Source organism: Ptychodera flava, chromosome 14 (genome assembly GCF_041260155.1).
Source record: "Ptychodera flava strain L36383 chromosome 14, AS_Pfla_20210202, whole genome shotgun sequence".
Classification (NCBI taxonomy): domain Eukaryota; kingdom Metazoa; phylum Hemichordata; class Enteropneusta; family Ptychoderidae; genus Ptychodera; species Ptychodera flava.
In genome coordinates, this window is record NC_091941.1 from 18,050,968 (window position 1) to 18,078,723 (window position 27,756).

The 27,756-nt window shown below is 36.9% G+C and overlaps 1 protein-coding gene and 1 long non-coding RNA gene across 3 annotated transcripts in view; one reads left to right on the plus strand and one right to left on the minus strand.

Moving 5' to 3' along the window:
• Positions 1–783: 783 nt before the first annotated feature.
• LOC139149607 (uncharacterized) lies at positions 784–26,670 on the minus strand. Its single transcript, XR_011556124.1, has 3 exons — positions 26,578–26,670; positions 22,439–22,507; positions 784–2,607 (listed from the first exon to the last, which is right to left on the minus strand). It is a non-coding gene; the product is annotated as an uncharacterized lncRNA (long non-coding RNA).
• LOC139149603 (spectrin beta chain, non-erythrocytic 1-like) overlaps positions 2,975–27,756 on the plus strand; it is a 52,152-nt gene continuing 27,370 nt past the window's right edge. For both annotated transcript variants that reach the window (XM_070721434.1, XM_070721435.1), the window contains exons 1-4: positions 2,975–3,416; positions 15,087–15,235; positions 25,781–25,932; positions 26,608–26,781. In XM_070721434.1, the coding sequence (XP_070577535.1) occupies positions 15,112–15,235; positions 25,781–25,932; positions 26,608–26,781 (450 nt within the window). In that variant the 5' untranslated portion in view covers positions 2,975–3,416; positions 15,087–15,111. The remainder of the gene's footprint in view (positions 3,417–15,086; positions 15,236–25,780; positions 25,933–26,607; positions 26,782–27,756) is intronic.

A 27,756-nucleotide genomic window follows, 5' to 3' on the forward strand; every position in this document is an offset into this window, starting at 1 on the left:
ATATTCTTTGTTGTCATCTACAAGGAACTGCGTCAACATGTCACAAAATTGACAAGAAATGGAACTATAAGTAAAAACACATCGGTTTCGACCATAAATGAGTTTGTGTAAAGGACCGGTCCTGGAAGCAAACTGGGATCACTGTCCTGGAAGCAAAGTGGGACCGGTCCTAGAAGCAAACTGGGCCGGTCCTGGAGGCCAACAGGGACCAGTCCTGGAATCAAACTGGTATTGGTCCTGGAAGCATACTGGGAGTGGTCTTGGCGTGCATTTTGAGCCAATGGGAGTCCCAGTTGGTTGTCCCAGTTTGGGGTTTGAGCTACCCTTACATACCTCCAGATACAGGAAAAAAATTACGAAGAAAGTTGAAGAAGGAAAGATCAAAACCTGTATGTACAAAAGGTGAAATTAGTTCTGGAAAGATCAACGGAGTTTTGATGCTGATGGAAAACTTTACATGGAAAGTTGTACATACTGTCATCTTTCCCTCTATAAATCTATTTGAATAAATTTGTTAATATGAAAGTCATTTATCAAAAGCAGTCTGTATAATAACCTACATCAGTAATACTCAATGTTTGTTCTCATAATGCAAACATATTACTGTTCCTTCCTGTATCTTCGGTAGGTAAATTTTTTGCATAGACGAGAAGTTTTTCTACTCTCTATGATTAACCAGTTTCTTGTACTTTAAGTAATGTGTAAAACCAGCCAATATCTTTAACAATATCATAAATGTCTGATATGTACTGTAACAAGTGAACATGATAATGTGTTTTTATTGATGTGTTTATGAAAACTATGCATGCAAATTGTACAAAGTTCAAATACAGCACTTCCAGGAAGTAGAATCACCAGATCGGTTTCCAGTGTCTCAAAGTCACAGCTACTGTGTACTTTAAAAATGAGATACTGTTAAACCAATTAGGAAACTATAAAACGTTTATTGAAGTTTGAGGTCTTTGAAAAGTTTTAAATCTTTTTGACTACAAGTCCTCTTCAAAAAGAGTAACTGTGATTTTTAAGTGGTCGCTTTTTGAGAAACATTCCATTATTGTCCACAGCCAAATCCTAAACAATTCCACTTCTAACCATGGTGAAGTACTTTTGACACCAAATGAGGTCAGTTTGATTGAATATCCCAGGATGCTTTGTGCCTTATGGAATAAGGAACGTAGTACATTAAATTAACATTTCTGCTCAGACATCAAATTTAGATGAAGTTCGTGGGTAAAACTTTCTTTTAGGTCATTGCAAGGAAACCTCAATATCCAAAATTTTGAAGGCATGTTTTTGCAATCCTGATGACCAAGTTATTTGTACACAATCAACTGCCTATTTCCTTCAATAGACCAGTGCACTCACAAAAGGTCAATCAAATGGCTCTATCCTATCTTTAATTGGTTTGTGAAATCACTGATAGCAATGGCAAATATATAATTAGTAAATGCAGAACCAATTTCATCTTGAATGACAACAAAATAGTCAGAAAAATTTCCAAAAAAATATGATCACCTGAACTTTGCATGAATGCAACCCTGAAGAGCCCTTACTGGTTTCTTCGTGGTGAAGTATGGCAAATTTATTGATTTTTGTGCAGTTTACTGTGCTTTTACTTGAGCTCTATGTGCACAAAAACTCAGAACTCTGAATATACAATATGGATAGCTAACATCAGCATCGGCAGATGGCTTTTGGTAAAAAATTCTTTTTAAAGATAATAGTTTTCACATTTTAAGAAGTTATTTTTTACAATCTGCTATTTTGTTTTTGAGGACGTTATGGGGGAAGATCATTCATGCAAAGTGCGTAATATAAGAGTGTTTACCAAACTTTTCACAGAAAAGGCCTTTCAGAAAAGGCACTACTTGAAAGAGCTGAATAATAAATAAGTTTTTTTTATGTATGCAGGCATGCTTTCAAAAGACACTTCACACAAGGCCAAAAATTTTTAGATTTTTTCTCTTCAAATCTCTCTTGCAAAAATGATGCAATGACAAAGTACTGAATCTATGACATGACCCAACTACTGACGTAAGCATGTTTGTATCAGACCCTGGATTGAGATGGTCGATTATTTTTCAACTGAAAGTGAAAAAGACTGAAGGATATAAAAACCCTCTTTTTTGGCAAATGGCAAAAATAAATAGTGTTCCTTGTAACTTACACTAAAGCTACCCTTTTTCAACCTACAAAGGTATAAATTTTTCAGTACATACATATTCTTAAAGTTATACATCTTTGTGTGTCAAAAAAAAAAAAACAGTCTCCTTGTTCTTTCTCAAAGCAATCTATTTTTCTAACTTCACCAACCTAATGTCCACAGCACGAATATATATGATCATGTGTGAAGTAAATAATAGGCATACCACTTCATAATGCTATTCTCATGTGTGTCGTGTATTTCAAATTATTCACGATTGTTGTTACAAAATTTAAAGAAATCTGAATAAATTGAAAACGAGAAATGGCATTCTCCATACTATACTATGTCCTGGGGTAAATTTATTCGAGGATTATATATCGCCGTTCACTTCACTATCTTCAGCCCAAAGTACATACGGTCAAGGGTTGCGCTCCTCGAGTTCTTGAACTTAAACTTCAATTCTGAGGGAACAAACGAAACACACATTAGAAATAATTAAACTTTGAAGCCATACAAAAACAACACGTGTGAAATACACATAGCTAAGAAATTGGTTTGATTAGTTGGCTATCTTGTCAATCGTGAACATACACTGACTATAAAATGTTTGGCCCTAGCGGATTTCGCAGACTGGGACGGGTGGACGAATACTACGCCTGGCTCCCACGGTGAATGAACCTCGCGTATGACCTCAGCAAACTTTTCCTCGCAGTTCACTCCCTTGTTTACTTGTCTATATTGTCATCTCAGCCCATATAAGGAAAAAGAAAGGCGTGGTCTGACCGATATTGGTATGTTCGGCATTACATCATGTCCTACATAATTAATGAGATGACCCAGACCATCCCATAATACTTCATTATTCATTGGTCGTCCATAGAACAGCATCATGAGCAAGGGCTAGGGACGCGACGCCGTAAGAAAATAGTCCACAGTCCTGGCAGCTTTCAAAATTTGTTGGGAACCATCTTCATCTTATGGTACCAAAGCAGTTGTTAGTCTACTGCTCTGGTCATCTACAGGGTTATTTACTTGGTATTTAGGAGTCATTATTCATAATTTATTACTTCATAGATTGTGACGCGGAACAATCGGGTGATCTCTGCAGGGGCGAAGTGGTGAACAGGTTTGCACTGTCCCTGAGTGGATTCCCGCAAAAAATCCTCAAAAACACGAATATCGAGTGGAAATTTTGGTCAATAATAGTGACTGGGAATATTATAAAGACACGCGGAGGGCGGGAGCCGATCTGCGAGATTCCTTTTTAGAGGTAAGTAGTCTGAATTTGGATCGGAGAATGGGTGTATGATTGCAAACATGCATTCTGTATCGGACAGTTTGATATGGGGTAAACGCGTACATGGGCTTGGGAACGTGGAGAGAACATCGGAGGCCAACCCATGTTTAGCCTTCAAAGGCCTAGTCATTCTGGGACAATGTTTGCAGCTTCAGAGGAGGGCCTCACTCCGTAAGGTCCCAATAATTTTACGAAGGTGCATATCGGTTCATGGTCATCTCACACCAACAGCTTGTTTCCACCAAGATTAAAATACTCATAAATACAGAATAAAAACGAAGCTCAGCTGTCGCATATTTGATCGACTTAAAAATGAAAACGGTTGCGAGTGATGGTGAACGTGTCTATATTAACATAAAACTTTGTGGGTTGCATACTTAACACCCAGCGTCTGAAAACAGACGAGATGGTTAACTTTGTGGTTATTATCTAACCAACTCAAAATTATCTATTTTGGTTGACGATTTTGGACGCTGAGCGTCAATAACAACCCCGAGGTTGCATCTTTTTACATCGGAGGCTAGACAAGGTTTCTCCATATTTTTGATGGGCGGTGGTCGCCACGAGCTTATTAAGGTCAGTGAAACCGAACACCGAGAGATATAAACCTAAACAGATTACAAGAAACCGACTTTGTTGCGTACACACCCAATTTATACTGCGTTTCTTTAAAAATATTTTATCTCTATGTTACAAATGGCATACCTGGATGTAAAGAAGATTTAGGGGTCAGCCAGCCGGGCAGACAGGGGAGAGTTCATCTGACAGAAGTGCTATTTTAATCTATTGCTCTCGATTTTAATAAAGGTTATAGGAAACTAACTTGGCTTGATAATGCTGGCTGTGAATTTGGAACCCCAATTATCGGATGAATAGTTGTTTTGACCTGTAATCAGAGCTGTAAAGATATGCGGATCGGGGCCTTATATAGAAGTCAGTTTGAGAAAATGTTATAAATAAGGAGGCAGTACTTGTAAACATCTGTTGATCGAATTTTATGGAAAATGTTAGTGGAAACGAATTGCTGAAGAATTGTTGCAATGACTATTGCAGCCTCATGAAACAGTATTTTAAATCTTTAAATTCTCAGTGTCACAGTGCAATGACCTATGAACTATATGATAACCTTCAACATATTTTAAGTCAAGCCCTCTTTTTCCATTGTCCAGAATCCAATATCAGTCATGGCATAACTGTACTTTTTGGCAATTTATTTGTCATTTGTCTGTCTTCCACAATTTGTGATCGATTCATACATTTCCAACCATTTCTTATATAGATTAGCCAGTGCTAAAACTTGACACCTGTTCAGCAGGATCATTTCATAAAACAAAGTGTGAAAGGTATACTTTGAAACTATTAAGTATTGTATCAAATTACTTTTTGGATGTCATTGTGCGAACCAATGCCAAGCGATTTGCATAATTCAGTAATGCAATATAACAGTAGAATTTTAAAAGTTACTGGTAACCCCAAGATTTCAATTCAATTATTTGGCCACCAAACTATCCCACTGTTAGTATTGCATGAAGATAAATGCAATCAACTGTCATTGTGTGGTCAGTGTGTGTCACCCCTCTTTGTTACAAATAATGTGTAAAGAGAAAAAGTACTATTTTTATACATTTCATGCAGATGTTGAGAAATGAAATATTACATCACATAAGTACATCACCTTATTAGCAGGACTTTTATGCAGTGTATTGCATATACTTGCTCATGAAATTGTGCACAAATGTGTATCTGATACAAAATTGATTGTATAGATATCTCACAAAAGTCATTGAAAAACTATTGAATATTGCATTGATGGTTTATTCAGTTGTGTATTTCCAAATGCTGTACTTCGTTGGTGCCTCTGGTGGTCTCAGGTCTCGTCAGTAACAGCATACATTGTTAAAACAACCTGCCATGCTTACATGCATAGAATGGTGTGGCCTATTATTATCAGGGTTATGTATGCGTTGGAACAAAGAGCAGGCAATATTTATTCAGAACACCAGACTGCTCATTTGATATGCTAGATAGTGATCAGAGAAATATTAATTGGCAACTGTTACAGCTGTTTGAAGACTGTAGCTGGTTATCAGTAGTGTGCAGATACACTGTAGCAGTTTTTACAGTGTAAATGTGAAACTGCAGCAATGTCCTATAGCAATAAATATTACACAGATGTTCTGATGTGGTGGCAATATGGTGGTAGATGCCACATGAGGCCAAGGAAAATATAGTTTTTCAAGTAACCAATCCTAACCAGCCTACTTCTTTAACCCTTTTCCTGCCAAGTCCATATTTCACCACCAGGTCAAGATGGTTAAAAATAATGAAACACAACAAATTCAATATGATGTATTTTAACATAATACTATACATTTTAAGGCTGTTGAAAACATAATACTGTAAAGTTGATTTGTTTTGGACAAAAGATGCTATAACATACCCAGCCAAGTGGGTGAAAATACGTCATGTTTTGGCTCAATACCGCTTTTTACTGACTTGGCTGATGGGGAAGTGATACAGTTATTACTGTCTAGCAGGAAAAGGGATATCCATACCTCTCCCCAATCATGAATAAGACTATGGTAACACTTAGGGAATGAGAGAATTTTGTCATACTCGTTCCTTTTCCTGAGGTGATGGACTCCTCAATGCATGATAAGAAAGTTCATTTACAATCTACATGAACCTGGAGCCAAGTGATAAGAAACATGGATTTTTTTTGTCCCAAATTCAATAATTCATGGTGTGTTTTTAAAGAGAGGGAGGTCATCCCATCTGTTGCAGTATGTATGGGACCATGTATGCATAACACATCCCCCAACATACCTAGTGCATAGCCAAAATTTTAAAATGGCGGCTGAACCGAAACTGGTGACCAACAATCAAAGCAGCTTTATATCATTTAAACCACCGTCCTGGAGGGACGGTGTATAAACAAAGGGACGCAATCTATTTTGCAAGGCCTTGCAGTGAGTGGAGAGCTACAAAATTGTTAAATTATGAACGTGCATCAATTGCTGAAGTTGCTTCACATGTCCTTGAAGTTCATCACCAATTTCTGGGCAGAGGCAATGTTTATCAACAAGAAAGCCGCACAGCCATAGAAGGGACCTGCCCTGGCCCTTCATTTTAAGTATGGAAGATGATTGAACCGAATAGCTCACTTCTCAGAAAGTAACTGAGTGAATTTATAACACTTGCAGTTAAAATTTCATGAGAATTTTCTTATGTTGTTGGGACAGACTATAGTTAATGCACAATCTAGTCTGTTGTAATGTGATGTAATGTGGCAAAGGCTTATTCTTGTCCGGATATTTCCCTACTGGAACATTAAACCAACGGCTTACATTGTGTTTAATAATTACATCTTTTGGTTGGCATTTTTCATAGTACTCCTAATCCTATTCCTTTGCATAACTGTCAAATGATCATGTTGGTGTCAACAATTGTGCATTCATCAGACAGGCACCGTTGACGGTTTCTTATTTCTCCATCACAATTTACATGATTATAGATGTCCTCAAGGATTGTCTTTTGTGATGAACCAGGGGAGGACAAAGGGCATTCTGTCTGCTGCCACTTTCTTTCTTTTCAATGGGATTTTCTATAGTTCAGGACGTAAATCAGGCAGTGTACCATGCTTCTGTCTTGGGATCCATCCACGTAACTCAGGCAGTCAACTTGACATGAATCATGAGATCATATCTGTTGATTAACTTTTTTACATCCAACCATATCATGTCATAGATAGATGTGTTGGGTGGTTACTTTTACCAGTTGCAGTTCAAACTAGAAAACCAGTATTATATTTGGTTGTCAACGTTGCACTAAGGTGCTTGCCCTGTAACAGAAAATCACCTTTGTTTGTACACCTGACCTTGATCCACAATTGTGGACTTGGTACAGGAATAAGTGGCAAACCGTCACTTTCTGTTGTATACATGTGAATTTAGAATTTCATCATTTGACTAAGAATATTCAGTTTTAGGTTGCCAGCATTGCAAAATGTTCTTATGCATAATTTAATGCAGACAGTGAACCTTTCATTCCTTTATCACATGAATTACAATCAGCCCCAAACATCGCCTATGAAAAGAACCAGTTTTTGCAAATAGAGGCAATGGTATTGCAAAACATAGCATTCCATTTCTTCCATTTGGAGTCAATAATGACATTACTATAAAAATTGTTTTGGGTCAATGTGTCCCCAGTAGCTTTAAATTCACAACAGATGCTATGGTTCAGGGTGGGCGTGGTTTGTATACAGTAGTGAGCTTCCAATTTTATGAAGTGCTGTTAATTTAGTTAGGCTGTCCATCATTGACAGATGATTTAGAATGATAACAAAATTATTTCACTCGGAGGTACATGTACAGTACATGTAACTAGGCGGACGCAAAGTTGTGTCATGATAACCAGACCTACAGTTTGAATGACTTCCTTTTGTACCCAATAGATAAATCAAGGGATATTCCTTACTAGTTGATTTGATCTTTATCATTTGTCACTAGATTCAAGTTACTAAAGAAGGGCTGTTTATCCTTTAACATGTTTGATAAACCCAAAGGGGAAATTTGAGTAAATATTAAAACTGATGAGGTTCAAGCTCTTTTCGAAATGTTGCATCTGAACTATCAGGTATAGAACTGCTGACTTGTCAGTTTTGCTGAAGTTCATGTTATTTCCGCTATCATACTGTATTGATATCGACTTACTGAATCTTAAACACTGATATAAACATAAAATAATAAATAATACAGAATCGTCTTGTTTTGAAAGTGTACAGACATCCCCTGACCAATTGGATTGTATCGACGTGTTTCGGTTTCATTTGGATGATGTCATTTAGGTTTCATACTTATGCAATAATGGAGGAAAAATCAATAAGTCAAAGTGGGTTTTGCAGTCATTTTGGATGCGTAAGTAGCAGTTGTAATGTGCAAATTAAGAATCCCTGCTTATTTAGAATTTACAAAATGTAGGTGGTGTTGTGGTTCAATGAAGATTTGCTGCAGGCATTTCCCCTAAACTGCATCTGTGATGTAAAATTTACACATGTAAATCAATGTCATTATTGTATTTTTCAAATACATTAATGATTACATAAAATTCCACCATTGCGTTCTTCATGCTCTCCGTATCCACCATCTTTGTGAGTATTTCCTGTCAGTATTTTTCCTCCTGCGAAATCAAAATGCATCTCACATCCAACACACCCCGCATGTCTATGTGTAGTTGTTGGGCAGTGCAGAAAATTGCCCTATGACATTAGTGCCATTACCACACACAGCACAGTGGAAGCATTGTATATGCACTGAACTTGATTTTTTCACTCAAAGGGCACTGTTCAGCCTCACCTATGCTCCTTGCAATTGATTCGCCTAACCATGAGCCAAATACCACAACATGTCTTGTAATAGGGAAAATATTTGCTCAGTGGATGTAAAAATGTCTGGCCATAGAGGCGTTCTCAATCATTGCGATCAGTTTGCTAGAAATTGGCATTCCTTACAGATGGATTGGAAGGTGACTGCCTCATGATAGAATGATTTGTGGCATGTATCTAAACCCACAATATTTCTCGCCAGTATTTTCATTTCAAAATTCAGCTCATAACAGGATCATGAATATTCAGTATTTTTGCATATCAACCTAAGCCTGTAGTGTAATAATTTACATGTAGGGAAACAGGTGATTCAATGTAATTAAAAATGTTAATCTTGGAGCCTTTTCTTCATTACTGCCATAAAAGTGCAATTACATGTGAAATTTGTTTAGTGACTAAATATAAATTAGCTCCTAAAACATCTCTGCCAGCTAATGATGACAAAATATCAAGGGAAGAGAGAAAAAGTTTCAGTCTTAGCTTATTTCAAGGATGAGGCAAAAGACCTTGGCGATGATGTCTGCATAAAGTATGTATGATGTCATCAAATGTCACTTGCACATTCTTGCCACACTCGTTTGTCATTGTGTATCATCAGAATAGAGAGTAAATAAATGTACATTGTGTGGGTGGGTTTTTTTGAAGCGCTCAAAACGGTTGAACCAAAGACCTTTTGTCTGCTCACATAGAAAATATTCAGACAGGGACATAGCACTGGAATTAAGTGAACGGCTGAAAAATTATGAAAGACTGTTATCAATGATATGTCTGGTATTTCAGTTCAACTTATCTTGTTGCATATCAAGTATCTGCCAAGCCAGATATAAAAAGCCAGCATCGTTTTAGATGTCTGTACTTCATCTAAATTACCACCTTTGTCAGAATTGTTTCAAGATATGTGTCATTATTGCATTTAGGTATGTTCATTTGCTTGGTTTTACCAATAAGTTACGGCACCTCCAACATGTATGTCATGATCAGTTACGTTATGATAAAAACATTCATTTGGAATTTAACATGTGGATGGGTTTTTTGACATGCTATCAAACAAACTGTACCATAGACAGTCATGGAAAACCATCATCTAATTTGTGTGTGTATATTAGTCCCATGGTCATTGGCCATATGCGAATCTGAAAAATAAATATGTATAAAGTATGGCAATGTGAATCTGTCAGCTGTGAAAAATATCATGTATGGGGTATTTTGCATGAAATGATGCTATGCTTATTCACATGAAAATAAGTATGAACAGGAATATCACTACTTTTCAAATACATTTTTATGCAATCAAGACCAGTCACGACAATGTTTGGATTGCGTCACGATAAATTAATTTGATGCAAGTGTTAATTATGTTAAATATGTTGCATTTGTGTTTGTCTTCAGAGTGCTCCAAATGCATAGACCCATTGATACATAATCAAACAGGCCTATGCATTCTCTAAAAAAGCAGACGGTCATTTTGGCAAGAAATCAGAGAAATGAGAAACGTTTGATAATCCCAATGCACAATTGCATTGCTGCATTTAGGATGGCTTGAACTTTTGACACTTGCATCTAAGTTTTATATCCCTTGCACAACTCTGTCGTCAGTCATTTGAATTTTTAATTGGAGATTGTTGATAAGGAAAGGGTCAATTCCAATAATACTGCATAAACATTATGGACATTTCATGTAAGAATTAACCATACTGGTCACGGAATATAGTTCAGATGATGTTAGGCACGATAGGCAAATACCATGAGATAAAACATGGATGATATATAGAGTCTGAATGGCTTCATCATGTATGTGTACATGTATATTTGCAGAGTACTTTAATCAGTAAATTTGTTAGCCATATTTGAGAGCAAATACAAATATGTATTATGTAATGGTTATATTTCTGAAGAAATAAATACACAGTTTACTTTTCACCTGTTACTTACAGGAAGTATAGAGGCATTAGAGTGACACGCCCAATTTGAAATTTGAACCAAATTCTTGCATCTTGTCTGTCCAGTAAATGCTAATTTTCTATTGTATGTAGTTGCTTATTAATCTGGTTTGTCTTTTATAATAGCTTTCATAAATGCCGGAGGATCAAAAACCTGTATTTGTATCCATGCTATTCTTCAATTCACATTCAGTACTTAATTAATGCTATAGCTGATTCATTGGGTCTTCAAAAATGCAAATTTTCATACAGTGGTGTGGTTGGCTTTGAGATCCAGTTGACATCCTAGCATAAATATGTGAATTCGTACTTGGCACCCCAGAAAATTTACTTTGTTATGTAATTAATTAAGTGCACACAGTCAACAGCTGGCAATTCAGTTTGCAACATGACTAGAATAATGAGTGAGAAAAGATTGTTGTACATCTTGTATACAAGTATGTGATAAAGCTCTTTGACAGACGTGATGTATACACATACAGTTGTTAAATTATTTCATATAGAAAAAAGCTTGAACAGACCTGCCAAAAGTGACATGTTAATTTTTACTCAGCAGTGAGAAATTATTGGAATTATTGAAACACTATTCAAGTAGGGAAATCTTTTATGATTTATGGGATGTCTTTCATATCATTTTACCGTGGGTTTACAGTGTTTGTCGAGTATGTGTAGAGAGAGACATGGATAGTGTCTTTTACAACTTGCTTTTTACTTTCCCATCAGCAGAATGTCTTTTGTAACATTTGTCACAGGTTTGGGGCCTGTACGAGGTCTTTTGTCATTCATCAGACCCCAAGAGCAACTGAGGATATTTACAGTGTGTTTATTGTTTTGTTTGCCTTACTGATTGGTCCTTAGGGGTGCAGTCAATTACATCCAACTGTTCTGAAAAATAAACACATATGTTTCCCATCCAAAGCTTATAAGACACCCTTATTACATCATCAGAGGAGGGATTCTGGTTGGGGCTGTCTAGCTTGGGTCACATGAGGACATAAATGGCATCCCAGGCATTGAAAAGTCTTCGGTCAAGATAATCCCAGCACCATATTTTCAAAATGTTAATCATATATTGATAATAAGAGCTACACTTTGCACCTTTTTTTAGTCAATCAAAATACATTTTTTCGGTGACATTCAATTTTGCCATCTTAAAAGGGCTTTTTACTGCTTTCCTGAATATCAGTTCAAATAAGTAAAATCCACCGAATCAACATCTATCAGTTTACCTGTACACTTAATTCATCATTCCAGTGTGGAACAGTTGATATCAAGTCCCATCTGCAATGAAATTGTATGTAAATCTAGGAATAGCAAATCAAACTTGACATAAGTGAAAGTATCAAAATACTGGCCTCTGAACACTGATTCAGCTATCCTGCCAATAGAAACATTTTTTGGTCAATATTTTCCATGCAAGTCAAATTGTTTGTTTTGCATTCAGAAAGAACTTTTGAGAGAATTATGAAGTGTATATATATGTATGCATGTTCATAGATGTGTCATCAATGACATATCTTCCCATGAGATATTTTACCAAAAAAATTTCTGATTATCAGGAGATGCAGTATGTAAAATTCAATGTATTTTGTGTTTATTTGCATTTGGAACTACCTTGTTATGACATGGGGAAAGTCAGGAAATGCATATTCAGCAGTGACCTTGATTGTGAGAGCTCAAGGGTACCGCCAATGCAGTTGACTGGAGACCTTGTATAAAGGGTGCTGATTTATTGGACCAACAAAACCACCTTGATATGGCTCATTGGCAACTGACACTCATCAAATATTATACACCAACCCTACCCTCCATCATTTACACTCTCCAAAAATAACTGAAGATGCATGTGTGATAAAGGTCAGATGAGAAAGCTTTCGCCCGCTTTTACCATTTCTTGTTGTTGTTGTTGTTGTTGTGAAGAGAACGCAGTCTCATAAAAACCAAGTGGGCTTTCTTTTCTAAAATAGAAAAAGGCTATAAATTTTGAAACAAAATACCTAGTAAGGTTCAGTGTTCTGACTACATAGTTTTGTCACCAACTACTACTTGAACAGAAAATACCTTTTCGTATAAGTGGAATTTATAGCGCCAGGTAAGAAGGTAAAGAGCAGGCTTTTGTTCAACTTGGAGACATCTCAAAATGATTTCAAAATCTTCCAAATGGGGAGAAAAAATGTACTTGACAAGTGTAAATAATCTCATATGTATTAGTATCTGAGATATTTGATGTCCTAGGTCATCATGTCTGTAAGAAATAATGTGAATAGTAAAACAGGATTTTGGTGTCATTATTGACACCAGAATAATGTGCCTGTAATATCTATTGAAAAAAAAAATTGGCATTATAAACAAAATTAGATAATTTACTCGTGTTATATAGTCTGCTCAGTAATGGACCCTTGAGAGCTGAATGGAAACCCTTAGTTGTGTACAAAATTAACACCTATCAGAATTGTTCACTTTTTGCCAGTGATACAAATGTAGCTTGCCACACTTACAGCAGAGAACAGTAGTACTTCCAGACATACCAAATTGCAGGAGATACTAGTTATAAATGCATGCTTGGATTATCATATAATAAACCAGGGTAATATAGGACTATAAAATTATTTCAAATCGATATATTCAGCATTCACTGCACGGTAACAAGAAGAATGAGATAAATATGTACAGATACGCCAGTGTCAATATCTAGAGTCAAATATTCATGCTTGTTTTACAGATTCAGTAAGATTTCATGTGTAATTTTACAGGAACAAATAAAATGCTTTCAGAAACACCTCGTAAACCTGATATGATGATAGTTGAATGCCTGCACCAGGGCCTCCTACCTATAATTATATGTATATGTAACTAAAATAAAGAATGAAAATATACATCAGGATTGCTGTTGTTTTAAGCTGAAAATAATATATCTGTAAGGTATTTACATATACTGGTAGTGGTACAAACAACTCCATCAAGACAGTGGCATCATTGTGTTCACCGTTTCAAAAAGAAAGCGAATGTGGTGGTAATTTTTGACGAGCACAACCCCACTTCATGCAACCTTTTGTCCAGTCTAACAAGATCACACCAGTTCAATAAATTCTTAGACCCTGAAGCACCTTAATAAAGTTGAACTGGTGCTGGTCCCAGACGTATGCTTTTCTATGGGAAGATCACAAGGGATCTTTGTTCAAGAACTCATTGTTATACCAGCACTATTACTGGCCATAAAGTGTGTGGCTAAATAAGGAGATCATGTGATTGTTAGCGAAGTTATGTCAGTAGGCTGCTCCAGCTTCATTAGCCTTGGGTTAGTAGTGAACAGTTTAAAACAAGCAATGTGCAAAATTTAGTCTTGTAAATCTGTAGGTAGCCTGTACAGCCCTTTAATTTATGACCTCTATGTGCAGCTGACCTCTCTCTCTGATAATCCAGTCTTGCCCTAAATATTTGTTCACAGCCATAAAACCTTCGTTTTTGGTGTAATATGTATGCCAAGAGATTGTAGAATAACTTGACCGTTGCAAAGTAGTGGGGAACTGCGTTATGGAATCAAAATAGCTGTTCTGTTAAGCTTGATGACATTACAATCTCAAAATAGTTCACTCCTGAAGCTGTATCTAAGTTCTTCCAATCTAGGCTGTCAAAGATTGCGAAGATGCAAAACAAATACCTCTTTTGAACTTGTGACTTTGGAGGTACATTGTATTGAGCAGAAAACCATAGCTCAACATGGCAGATAGCATATAACATTCATTCACCAGCTCATTTAAGAATGATTAGTTACACTACGCTATCATATTGTGTTGCATAATTTGCTTTTCTCAGTTGCATACATGTGGTACATGTAATAGAAAACATTAATTTTGTAAAGGGTGCCCCAAAAAATCTTGCCATTTTATTACTGCAAGGATACCTACCATACTTAGTGAATGTCAAATTTACTGTGTTGATTTTTCAGACATCAATATTTCATTTTGGTTTCTAAGGCAAACAGTCACTATATAGGGATGCATAATCTGTTATCCCACTTTTGACCTTGGTGTTTATCACTACAAGTGTATCGGTGCATAAATACCAAGCAGACATTTTTATGGGTATCTTTGAAAATGTCATCAGGATAGATGGGAAAGCTGCAAATACTTGTGAGTGACAAATGTTTGACCCATGGTAGATTTGCTACAGCAATAGGAATTTATTGTTATCACTTGATGGTACTGGGTAGAAGAAACTGAAAATGTACCATTTTCTGTGGAGTTAATATTTTGTTTTATACAATGAAATGTATTCTATGTTTTGATTTGGTTTTTTGTGCTATCTTGCCCACAGATAGGCTTTGGTTTAACCTGTCAAGATGATGGACGGAGGTGGACAAACCGAATTCCACCCAGGATACAAGTGGGACCCTGCCGGGGAGGAGAACTATGATGAAGGTGGAGCCAAGCTGTTTGAAAGATCCAGAATTAGGGCTCTAGCAGGTAATGTGCATGACATTGGAATCACCTACTCTAGTCAAGAAAAGATCCAATCATACCACAGGTATTACAAAGCAGCCTGTATCTGTCTACCCAGTGATGTTTAGTACATGCAGTAGATAAAATGAGAATATCGTGAGTGTTGCTACATTATTGAAAAAAATATTGCAAGTTCCATAAATAAAATAACATGGCGTATTTTCAATGATGGTTAATATTTAGAGCCTTTCCTTTCCCAACCATATTTGGTATCACATCCCTATGATGGTTGAATTCAAGGTAAGTTAAGTAATTCGTGTGAGATTTTAAATAGACATATGTAATTAGTACAGTCACTGACAATGGTAAGATGTCCTTCATGAAGACCTCTGTAACCTTGTTAAAGGTAAGTGTACAAAGCATGGCTTAGGTTAATTTTACAAACAAATATTGCTACCAGCAATTCCACAGCTTGCAAGGTTCTGCATAGCTCCGGGCTAACTCCACAAAGGATGTTAACTTACAGAAAACAGCATTCAGAATCCAAAGGAGTGTCAATGAAAAAATAAAGTCTAAAATAACCAGCGCAGAAATTGGAACTCAGTATCTACCAGAAGCTAAAGTGATGATTAGAAAGCTGCATATTAACTCTGAAAACAGTTTTACAGTCGATACAGACATTCAAACATGAAAATGATATTCTGTGTCCTTCTGTTGACCTGTGCTCTGATTGCTTGACTTTCACACGTGCACATAGTTAGTGACACGACAGCATTTGGGGTCACAAGATCCCCTGATATTGGCAAAAACAACAAATTTATGGTTTACCGCAACAGATGTGCGGTAACTAGGAATATGTATCATCAGGGAACTTGGTTGGTAACACATGAATTACCACAACCCACAATCTGAAACACATGTGCTGGTGATAAATGGTGATATTTTGAAATGGTTCACATCTTGTCTCTTATGCCATTTTACTATGAAGATGTGCCCTCCTTATTGGCATACAAAACTGCAAGACTGTACAAAGCTTTCAAATGAAAGTGGATGAAATCTTTTAACATTTTTCCACCCGTCTTTCATTTACTGTGATAAGTTTGATGGTGTGAATAGATCAATTCTGACACGAAAACATTGGCAAAGTCAGTCCCGTTATGAAATAGCATTCAATTTTCTGTTTGGCCTTGTCAGTGACTATTTTATAAATAACAGAATATCTGTGTATAAAATCGTTACCATTCCACTATGCTGAAATCAAAATGTTTCCTTTTTATCAGCAGAATTTCCTATCCATGTTAATTCTTTCATGATAACATGTTTGATGTTAGCGAGCCAAGTCAGGCGGCAGTTTTGGTTTGACTTCAAACGGTTCAGATGCAACTCACCCACGCAGAAAGCTTTTTAGCAGGCGTTTTGCCCAAGCACTGAATTCCAAGGCATAATCATCAGTGCATTCAGGAATTCTGTCATGAGAGAAAGTTTTGAAAACAACACTAGGTTTCTCATGTTCTCTTGGTCTGCTGCAGAAATAAGATGGCTCAAGGGCATAGAAAAGAATTTTTGGTGTTTGTCATGAGTGTACTGTGTAAATACACTGTCTAGAGTTACACAGTCTTGGAGAATCAGTGATTGACCAGGATGGGTTGACACTTTTCTTCTATAGGGTAAGCAGCTCCTCCGTCCCCAGTTAATGTAATGCCCCATGTTTTTTATGATCAGCAGCATATTTGGACTTACTGTATGGACAATATCAAGGAGTTCTGACGTTGTCAATTTTCTATTTATAGAAGAACATAGATTGCAGCAGTGTAGGTGGGTTGCTTGTGCCTCTCATAGCCGTATGAACAGTCTGAAATGAAACATGTCACTCCCATAAATAGGTAAAATGAATCGTGGCAGATTTGCCCAGCCTAACGAATCAACTCTACTGCTGTCATTAAAATTCTAATATTGAATATGGAATGCGGTGTTGTTTATGACTTATTGCCACATAGCACTTTGTGCATATACACCATTATCTGCTGGAACACTGCACAATTACCCCACAATTGTTCATGGCATGCTGATTATGCATGAATTTTCATATGTATGCATAAATTTCCATTGATCGGATAAAGAACATGTAATTTAGCTTCACTTAGCCTGCCTGGCAGTATATCAGTATCACTGTCAACTGTAAAGTGTCATTTCAGACGTCGGTATCCATGGAGATGTGATGAGCTTCACAGGGGTTCTCTACGGGCAGTTCAAGGGAATGTTATCCTGAGATTTTATTATAAACTTCTGAGGGCACCTTGGACAACACCCTGAAATAGGAAACCATTTCTCCATTACCAGGACTATTTCTCAAATGCCAATTATTTTCATAAATACACTAATTCAACATGAGCAGAGGAAATTACTGCTGCAGGTTATTACCTGCAATTTATGTCCTCTTACAACATTGTGGCTGAAGTTGATGTTTAAGCTATGTGACTAATAATTTTTCCTCTTCATACCGCAATAACACTGTATCTAGGAGGCCCACCAATGGGGAAGTCCTTCATCCGACTCTTTTAAGTTGCATTTTTCCATTGGCATCTGTATAGTCAGCAGCTTTTAGAAAATACAACCAATGCATACAGACCCAGAGAAATAGGGCAATATTCAAATGTCTGATTTTATATGGTTTCTGTTCAGTTATTCAAGGGTTAAAGGTCATGTACGTGTCATAAAAATGCAAGAGTTTTACCTCTTCAGCTTTTCATGAGCTACTACCGAAGCCCACATCTGTCTGCTGTGAGCAGTTTTATTGTTACATTGTGAGCAGTAAAAAGAAATGTCTTTTCAAGAATTCCAGACAGCTTAATCCAAGTTTATTCACCCTTGTTGGCCGTTCAGCATTAGACTCTACAGTCAGCACAGTGCCGCTCTTTTTGCCATTTGTCAATTTAATATCTGCAACCATAGACAGTCTCACTTCTACATGCTACTACTGTCTGTGCAACCGTTTATCTGGCAATCTGAAAATATGTCTTTTTAAATCAAAGTATGTATTCTTGGTCTTAAAAACCTAACAACGAATATTGTAATGTTAAGGAATGATTTTGTTCGTTAATAAGGTAAAATATACTTTCTAATTGATGTTTTAGCTTCAGATTTTTTTGTAAACTACACATCATGTCTGTCATGTTTCATAAAGGGACTTAAAATGTATGTACATGCTCATGATGCTACACAGAATGTAACCATGTACTTTCAAAACTATGGTTGCTATCTCTTTGGAAATTCTGCACTTTCGATACATGAATTGCCCAAGTCAACTTTTTAACATATCATGTACTGTTAAAGAGGAACCAGGCAGACTGGTATGGGATGGTTTTGCTTTTGTTTTCTCTAAGTGGTACAAAAACAGGAAATGTAAGGTTTTGCCATATTGAAGAAATCATCTCGGTAAAGTCAGCTGATATTATGGCTTCAAAAATCAGCGAGCCAAGCAAATACTTTTTCAACAACAAAAATCAGTCATAAAGCATAGTGAGTCTAGACATACTGTACTGCCAAAATGCCAGAAGGGTAAATATTAGAATTTCTTTGCAGAGGTACTGGTGTAGGTCAGAAGTGCAGTGACCTTAAGCTCAGTGCTCCATAGAAAACCCATGGAGAAAGAAAGCAGATTGCGAGACAGGGTTTAGTGAAGGTCATCGTGTGTGTGGCTATGAATGTGTGTATTGTTTGTGAACAATTGTGTGGCCTGTCACAAGGTACTGAGGAGTCATCCTGATTAATGGAAAGAGAGCTGCCAGGACGGACAGTCACCCTGAAAAATCCATTCTTGCAAAGACTTTCAATCAACCAAACTGATAAATGCACCTCATCAAGGTAGAAATAGGCTGTCAGTGCTGTGAACTACGCTGTTTTGTATTTAAAATTAAGACAGCATTTGCAAACATTTCTATCATGGAATTGAGTTATGTCATTTCAATTACTTCCAAAACCTGCCCTTATCAAGTGATAATGACCTCTATAGTAATAAGCATATGTTAGGTGAAATTTTCAAGCGCATGAATTAGGACAATTGGAGATGACAGACTTTTCAGGCATGTTGTAATAATAATTATATATCCAAGTTATAAACTGTATGCCTTTGCTTGAAATTTTCATCCAGTAGGCTTTTCATTTTCCCATTAAAAGTCTAGTATCTTAACCTACACACAATCTGCTCAAAATGTCCAACAGAGATGCCAGTGCTACCAGCTGGACTGTAGCCTGTAGGGTAAGCTTTTTCCATGAAATAATAATGCGGTGCCAGCTGAGTGCAGTGAAAGGAAACGGAACAGGCAATATTTTAATCAGCCAGTGGCCCGTACCTGATAACTTGAAGTGTTGACAGAGATGCGTGTGAGTAAATCCAGAATAAATTGAGAAGAGTGACTGCGGTTGGCCTGCATGTTGTAGGGTGATATAATTCATGATACCAAACGTACATAGGAATGCATCATACGTAGGTGTCACTTCTAAAGCTCCATTGTGAGAACAGTGTATCAGTTTGACCCTTCCCCTGTAGGGTGTACTTAATGTCCCAATTTGATTTGAAATAAAAGAGAGATAAACCAATAACCAATTACTTTCGTAACAAGAACCTGTCATTTTCCTTGGGATGGTTATGTTGAATTTAGCAAATCATTATAGGGAGGAGTCAGTTCATATTATCAGAATCCATTCTCAATAAATATCACATTCGTACAACAGTTGTAACACTAGAGCTAACCAATGTCAAACAGCATATCAATCATTGCTTAAATTTTCCTTGTTTCAAAATGGTGTGAAACATTTGTGAATGACACAGTTTCTATGGGAAAATTAATATCGGACATTCAGATCAATTTATTATTTATCAGGTAGACATGAATTATGCAAATTCAGTACATCATTACATCACCTGATGAATAAAAAAGTACAGTTGGTAAGACCATACAGTCAAGGTCACATTATTTTCACAAATGTCAAAGGACACGGTGTCACAAGGTATCTAGATATAACAGACGCTGCACAGAATACTCCATGACTTCCATCTGTAGCGTATTTGCTGCTTCACTTTCATAGGCAGTCTGGGTAAATAGGGACAATGATTAAATTTTTTTAACCCCGTTTGATGAGGTTAGATTGCAACATGCAAAGTGTCTGATAAACACCAGTGGATTTGAAGCTGTAGTTTAATCATCTTGACAAAACTGAAATCCTGCTGAAGGCTGACACAAGACATTCTCTGGTCACCTGACAGATAATTAGTCATATATGTTCTGTATTTGAAATTGTTAGCCATTGAATCTGCAAGCATGTTTTGCAAGGAGATTGCAACTGTGATGTGAATTCTAGTGATGTAGAGAAGATTGAATGTTCAAGCTAAGCAAATGCGTTTTCACTCATTTGATTAGTTATCAATAGATTGTTAATTCCCAATCATGGTAATTATTGTATTTTAATCAATGTGAATTAAAATGTTTTGTATTGCCAGTAAAGCAAACATCTTTTGCTGAATAATTGTAGGGATATCAAGGATTTGATAACTGGCTTTATGACAGTGCCTTATTTTAGGTTTTTCAAATGAATTATGAAGGAAGGTATACCACTTGTTATGAGCATATGACTTTGTAGTCCTCAGGGAAGACACACCCATTTTTCTGAAGTCACCAATAGAATAGCGCCCTCAGTGTCAGTAGATGACATCAGAATGCATGAGGCATTTCACCAATCAGTCTGGCTGTGACTCCTGTCAATAGGGGTTGTCCAATTCATATTTCAGCTCTACAGAAGACTTCACCCTAGCAGTAAAGCTACAGATGATGTCACCAATGACATGTGTGGTGCCTGACTATTATATGGCAAATAAACCCCACATTGATAAATCCTATTATTGTCCTTGAAAATAGCAGAACATATCTGTCCAGTGTGGAAAAAATGTAGAGGGACACTCTTAGTTGCCTATTGAAATTACTGATATTCAAAATAATTCCTGATGACTGCTACCTTACTTTCTTAATCATATTATTATATTATCTTAAATTGTTCGAACCATGGTCATTCCACAAGAGTGACCATGTTTGAACATCTGCATTTTCATGCGACAAAAATTGCGCACAGCAAAGAATTGAAGGAATAAAACACATATCAACTACACAAATATACAGACGAGCATTTTCTGATATTTTCAGGAAAAAACAATGACCTGCTACTGAAGAGACAATTATTTATTTCAGTTGTATTTCTGTGAATGATTGATGTTATACTTGTAATGGACAGCTGTACATTGACAGACAATTGCATGTACTGTAATTAGTTATATCTTTGGGTTGGTTTGAAATGTGTAGAATATTAATGAAAGCAAAAGATCGTAACACCAAAATCCGATTATAGGTGAAATGTTTACTCAGTATATTGGCAAAGTGACTAGGTAAGGTATGTTCATGTGAATATATTAGCTTCAGTACTTCGTAGTAAACATTCCATTTTGAAAATTACAGAAATTAAAAATGTGCAAAATGAACATAAAGAGATTTACATTTGTGCAAAATTTTGATTACATCACACTATTAATACGCTATGTAAGGCATGACCATGTTAAATTACTATGGTATATTAATTGGACCTATTAACTGAATAATGTGTAGATGAAAACGAGGGCAGCTTTTAATATACCTAGCAAGGGTTTTGATATAATTTTTGTATGGGGCAAGGTTAAAAGGTCATGACCTCACCTTACAGTTCCATATATGGGCAGCACTGCGAGGGACAATAACATTTGGGGTCAAAATACTACAGCAGACTCAGAGGCATAGCTCCATTGTCCATAATTAGATATGAGTCACTGTTAATTTGACAAGGAAATGGTAATTTCACAAAAGAGTTGAGTTTGTTATATCTAAAAGTGTTTAAAGGTGGAGAAAATGCCTTTTTTCAACTCGGTACAGGTGCTGGTGTTTGCATATGAAATTTATCAAAACCAAGGTACCTGTCACTTGCCACAAGAAAGGCTTTTGAGAAGTAGACCAACTGTCAACTTAAGGAAAAAAGTGTATCTCACTCAATTTTAACTACTGCTACGCCACAACACTGGTTTTGGTATCTGATACTTGTGAGACTTTTCCTTCTTACATGAAAAGCACTGAATTGATCAAGTAACACCTGAATTTATGTATTATTTGAGTGACATGAAGCGTAATGATATGTGGACGTGTTACTTACCTTCCCTTCCAGCTATGTGGTGGTAGTTCTGCTGTCTTGTCCCATATGGCGGTATCTGTGATCAGGTACCTGTCACATTAAAAGATATATCGATGTTGTAGTTACATATTGACCAGTTGATTTGTGTTTGGGGGCAACAAGGAGAAATAGGAAAACGAACCAAACCCAGGTGAAGCCATGTCATCACCAACACTGTAGGTCTAGCCACTTGATAAACTAGGTGTTTGCCATGCCAACCAGGCTGGTACCATGGTGCATTAGTACTCTACTTTCATCATGAATGTATCAAGTATTGGCATTTTCTCAATTTTAAAGGCTGAAGCTGCCTGTTGTACATTTCAAGTCTGGTCAGTGGGTCTGTCAGCGATTTCATGTAACCTATGTTATCTGAAATGAGGATGTGAAACATTTGAAACATGTCTTCAAACGATACAGTAGACTTGTAACCGACAACATTGAATGGTAGTAACTTGTTTTGCTGTTTTCTTTGGAGATGAAATACCAGCTGTGTTCAGTAACCCTATAACCGTAGCGATTTGTTGTGGAAATGTAAAGTGTATCCGTAATCATATCAATACGTGTAGCAGTTAAAGCTTCATATCAATATCATTGAGCATTTGTGTTGTTGTTCATCGATCAGGGCAAATTACATCGTTTACTGTTCATGCACTTACAATATGTGATGTAACACATGTTCATAATGAACCTAAAGTGAGAGAACCATAAATAATTGTGCAGATGAGAATGTACGCTGGTGTTCGGCCATACACTTAAGTTTTGTAATGGGAGCCCTCTAGTGATGAGATAGTGCACAATACTAATCCTAGTTTCGTTTCTTTCGAAGTTTCTGTTGAAGTAGGAGTGTTGTATTGAAGTACAGGTACAGCTATCATGTTTCCTTGCATGTATCCATGAAGTAAGGATACAAGGTTTCCTAAACCGTTATTGCACAAGTTCTTTATTAAAGGTGTATATTTCTTGGCTTGATACACCTATTATTCTATGTGTGTACACATCTAATTCACATCTTGCAAACCATTGTTTTCCGGTGTATTTTAAATTTTGAAACAGTTTCCTTTTATTTTTAATCTCAGCAGGAGTGTGCGTCTGTAAATAAGCATCATCAATTTTTTTTTGGTACTAAAATAAACTTTGAAAAACAGTGACTTCCTGTATGTGAAGCAAGTAATATTGAACTTGTAAATATAACTCCTGTGCATTGTCATTTGCAATGCAAAACATGAAGTACTACTACAGAGGCAAAGAAAGCAAACTGCTACAGTTGACCTGAGATCGAGTTCTTAAATTCCTGTATTGTCAACCATGGGATCATTTTCTCTCAGGTTGTTTATTGTTGAAACTGTCAATTACTTGCACCCATGGCATTTGTATAGTACATGTATTGTGTCCGTCTGATTATATTGGAGTATTTTGACCCCAAGCTGCCATAGTGGTATTAGCACCTGAAATTATGTTGGTAGTCATGGGTAGTCGTGGGTGGACAACTTCAGACTTCACCACTCTAGTTTATAGGGGCTGCCTTGAATAAAGGCAATCTATTTAGATTAAATGGGCAAAATTTCAAACTTCTATTACCATACAACCAGCTTCTTTCGTTGATTTGGTTGTACCAAGAGTTGCCAGCGAGGTGTACGTTCAAATAAACTGTGATGCTCAACCCTTGGTTTAAAATTTGGCGCCAATTGCATGACCATATCTGTCCCGCCTTTGATAAAAGAGTGATTAGATCTCGAAACCTGGTTTGTATGCACAAGGGTTCACCTCGGGTCGCTTTGTACGGAGGACAAATGGAGGACAAATTTCACGGGATATTTCCAATTTCTGTCAGTGGCAACATGTGAAAGTGATTGCAGCAACTAATAAGGAGTTTGTTAGCTGAGAAGTGTGGCAGACTTCATCAAGCCTTCAAACTGTTGAAAAAGGAGAAGTGCTGAGAGGACCGCTATTGACTTATCTCACTGGAGCAGGAGGGTTGTAATCCAAGCCATAGTTGTTTCATATAACAGTCTAGTGTGTGTGAGACTGGGATAAAAAATACAGCCATGAGTGGCAAGTTTCCAGGACGGTTAGAAAACAGGTACATGGAAGTTTTGATTCGCAAATCCCAAGGTAAGAAATAAAAAGTGCTTTTTGTTCATAATAAAATTCTGATGTTCTGTAAATTAGACAGTAACATAAACTGCAGAGTCCAGAGCAAAGACACCATACCAGTTATGATAATGTAGGACAACAGTGACATTTTGGTGTGCAACGTCAGCTGCTGATGATAACACCTATCAAAGATTATGTCAAATTTTTCAGTTGGTAGGAGTTCCAATTGAGTGAGAAAAAAAGACTAGAAGTGTTGTCATGGGGTGAATATTGGTAGCTGTGAGTGTGTCCTCTGTAAGGTGTACATTTATCCTTTCATGACCTATGTCACAAAATCACATTTACCTGCCCATTGGATTCTAAACATGAATACTAAGGTGTCAACCTTTACAGTTTTAAGTCATGTCAACCTTTACACTGTTAAGTCATGCAGAATTTAGCCAAATTCTTCATTAAGTTTGGCTGTTAACACTTGTGCCGACTTAACAAATGTTGAAAAACTTTGGGGAAAATGCCGTAGCGTGGACTCCCCATGTTAAAATTTAGCCACAATGTCAACAAGTTATCTCACATAGAGTGGGCCATTGCGTGTGTGACTTCACGAAAGAGACGCCAGTGTGCTCAGCAAATTATAACCCAAAGGTAAGCTTTGTGAAGTTTATTTATGTCTGTTTCAAACGTACACCTTAAAAAATTGGACTGTTTTAGAGGACACTCACGGCACAATACCTGCGATTTATAGGAAAACTGACATTATTTCACTGGATGTCTGGATGCATTCTGGGCATGACAAGTACATACACGGTAGGTCAGCATTCAAGTGGCAAACCAGTCACGTGAAGTCCTTAGACAAGCACTTGATATATTGTATGTCATAGAAAACATCACATGAGTTATGATTGGCTTGCTGGGGTTAAAATGAACATTTCGATCTTAGAAGGAACTTTCTGCTACTCTGTCAATTCTAAAAGCACAGACTGAATATACGTAGTCAAACAACAACAACAGCAAGGTATGTTGAAGTATGTCAAGTGGTAGTCAAGCCCATTAAGTATGAACCATTTCTCGTTTCCAATCATGATTCAGTTGTTTTACATGCTTGGTGTTCTTATTCATGTGCTTTTCACATGTTCAGGAATGTATAATATTGTGTAATTTCGTTTCTATGCAACAATGAATTTACTTTTGTCAATGTTCCTAACAACTTTTCTTATCCCCTTGCTATTGTAGATGAGCGTGAATTGGTGCAAAAGAAGACATTTACCAAATGGGTGAACTCACACTTGCAACGTGTGTCCTGCCGCATTGCAGACCTGTACACTGACTTACGAGATGGCAAAATGCTAATCAAACTGCTTGAGGTGTTGTCCGGAGAGAAATTGGTATGTATCTTTTGTGCGATCACTGTTATTGCATCAGTAAATTATTGGTGATTGTGTCCAATCAAAAACATCAAACTGTGATGAAGCTGAGCTACTGTGTATTTCAGAGACAAACAGAACAAAAACAAAGGAATACATTGTAAAAAAGATATAAGACAGGATTGTTTTGCATAAATTTTAACAATTACTGTAAAATGCACTAAACTATTGAGCAACTTGTGAGACTATTTATTTACATTATTATCTATGATAGAGGTAGTGTTCTCAGTGCAATTTGTAAAAGGTCCATGGCAGGGTAGATTAAACTATGATTGCTGCCTTGTAGCTAATACATGCATGCCGTAATAAACCAACTCATTCCTTGCCTGCATTTCAATCGACTGTCCTTGTCCACAAGTTTCTTGTCTGTGGCCTTACCAAAGATAAATTGTACCCACTGTCCTTACAGATTAAAATTTCACGAAACAAGATACTGTACACAAAGTAAAGTTGCAAAGTTTGTTTCACCTTACTGTTGCCTCCTCATACATGAATTATCACAGTGAAAGTTTTGGTCAACAAAAGATGACAGCTACAGATTATGTTTGCTGGTATTTACGTGTAGAACTCTACACCAACATAAACTGTGGAAGGAGCTGTTCTCACCTGGTTCTGTTTTGCATTTTTTTGTTGCAGCCCAAACCAACCAAGGGCAAGATGCGTATTCACTGCCTGGAGAATGTTGACAAAGCACTGACGTTCCTCAAGGAGAAGAGAGTGCATCTGGAAAATATGGGTTCCCACGATATTACAGACGGAAATCAGAGACTTACACTGGGTCTGATCTGGACCATCATCCTGCGCTTCCAGGTAAAAATTCAATCCCAGAGTTGTCCCATCTAAAACGTATCACTGAGACTGGTACATTTCATGAGATGTAACAACACAGTGTAATCAAAATGGCTTATCCCGGGCAATAGCAATTGGATGGCTCCATTGTAAATCATGTGATCTATTAATGTGATATCCTGAGATGTCAAGCTCATCAAATTCTCTTCACAATATACTGTTTTCCTTTCACCGTTTGTACACTGAGACTCAATGCCTCGATGTGACAGACTGTTGTCGCCAGTTTCCGAAAGCATCAGCGAGATGACTTATACATTAGTAGTGTCATTCCAGGGTCATGGGTCATTGAAAGTGACTTGTGTTTCAGGGAAAGGAACCATATAGTACCGTAATATTATAATAATTGCAGGGTTTGCCAGCTGGAATCGGGTCCTCATTAGAATGCAATAAATGTCACCCTTGCTACAATGTGTTTGGATTGTTTTTGCATATTATAAATGATCATGTCATTTTTTCCACAACCATCATACCTGAGTACCAACTAAGAGGTAGTCTTCTTGTTGTGAAGAATTCTTCAGTTGATTGATGAAATCAGGAAGATGCTGATTGTATGCACCCCTTTGATCAAAGGGCCTCAACAGCAACGCCCCAAATTCCAAGTGATCCATATGTGCAGTTTCACTGAAAAATGTGCGCTGAAATTTTGAAGGATAGACTCCGAGGTCATTCTATTGACATTGTATTATTTTCTTTCAAAGCAGTTTTAGGCTCATTTCCTAACTGACAACCATAGGAAGTTGTTATTTTCCGGGACAGGGTCCATGAAAGTAGAAAGCAACTGTTCACGGTTAATCAGCCAAAACAAAGTGACAGCTGTTTCTGCTGCGGAGTCACTTCTGTAGATATCATTGCGCACAAAAGCACACACAAAAAAGTTTCACAGGAAGAGCTCCAACAGCCAATGAATTGGGTGGATTTGAATAAATGCCAAAGTTA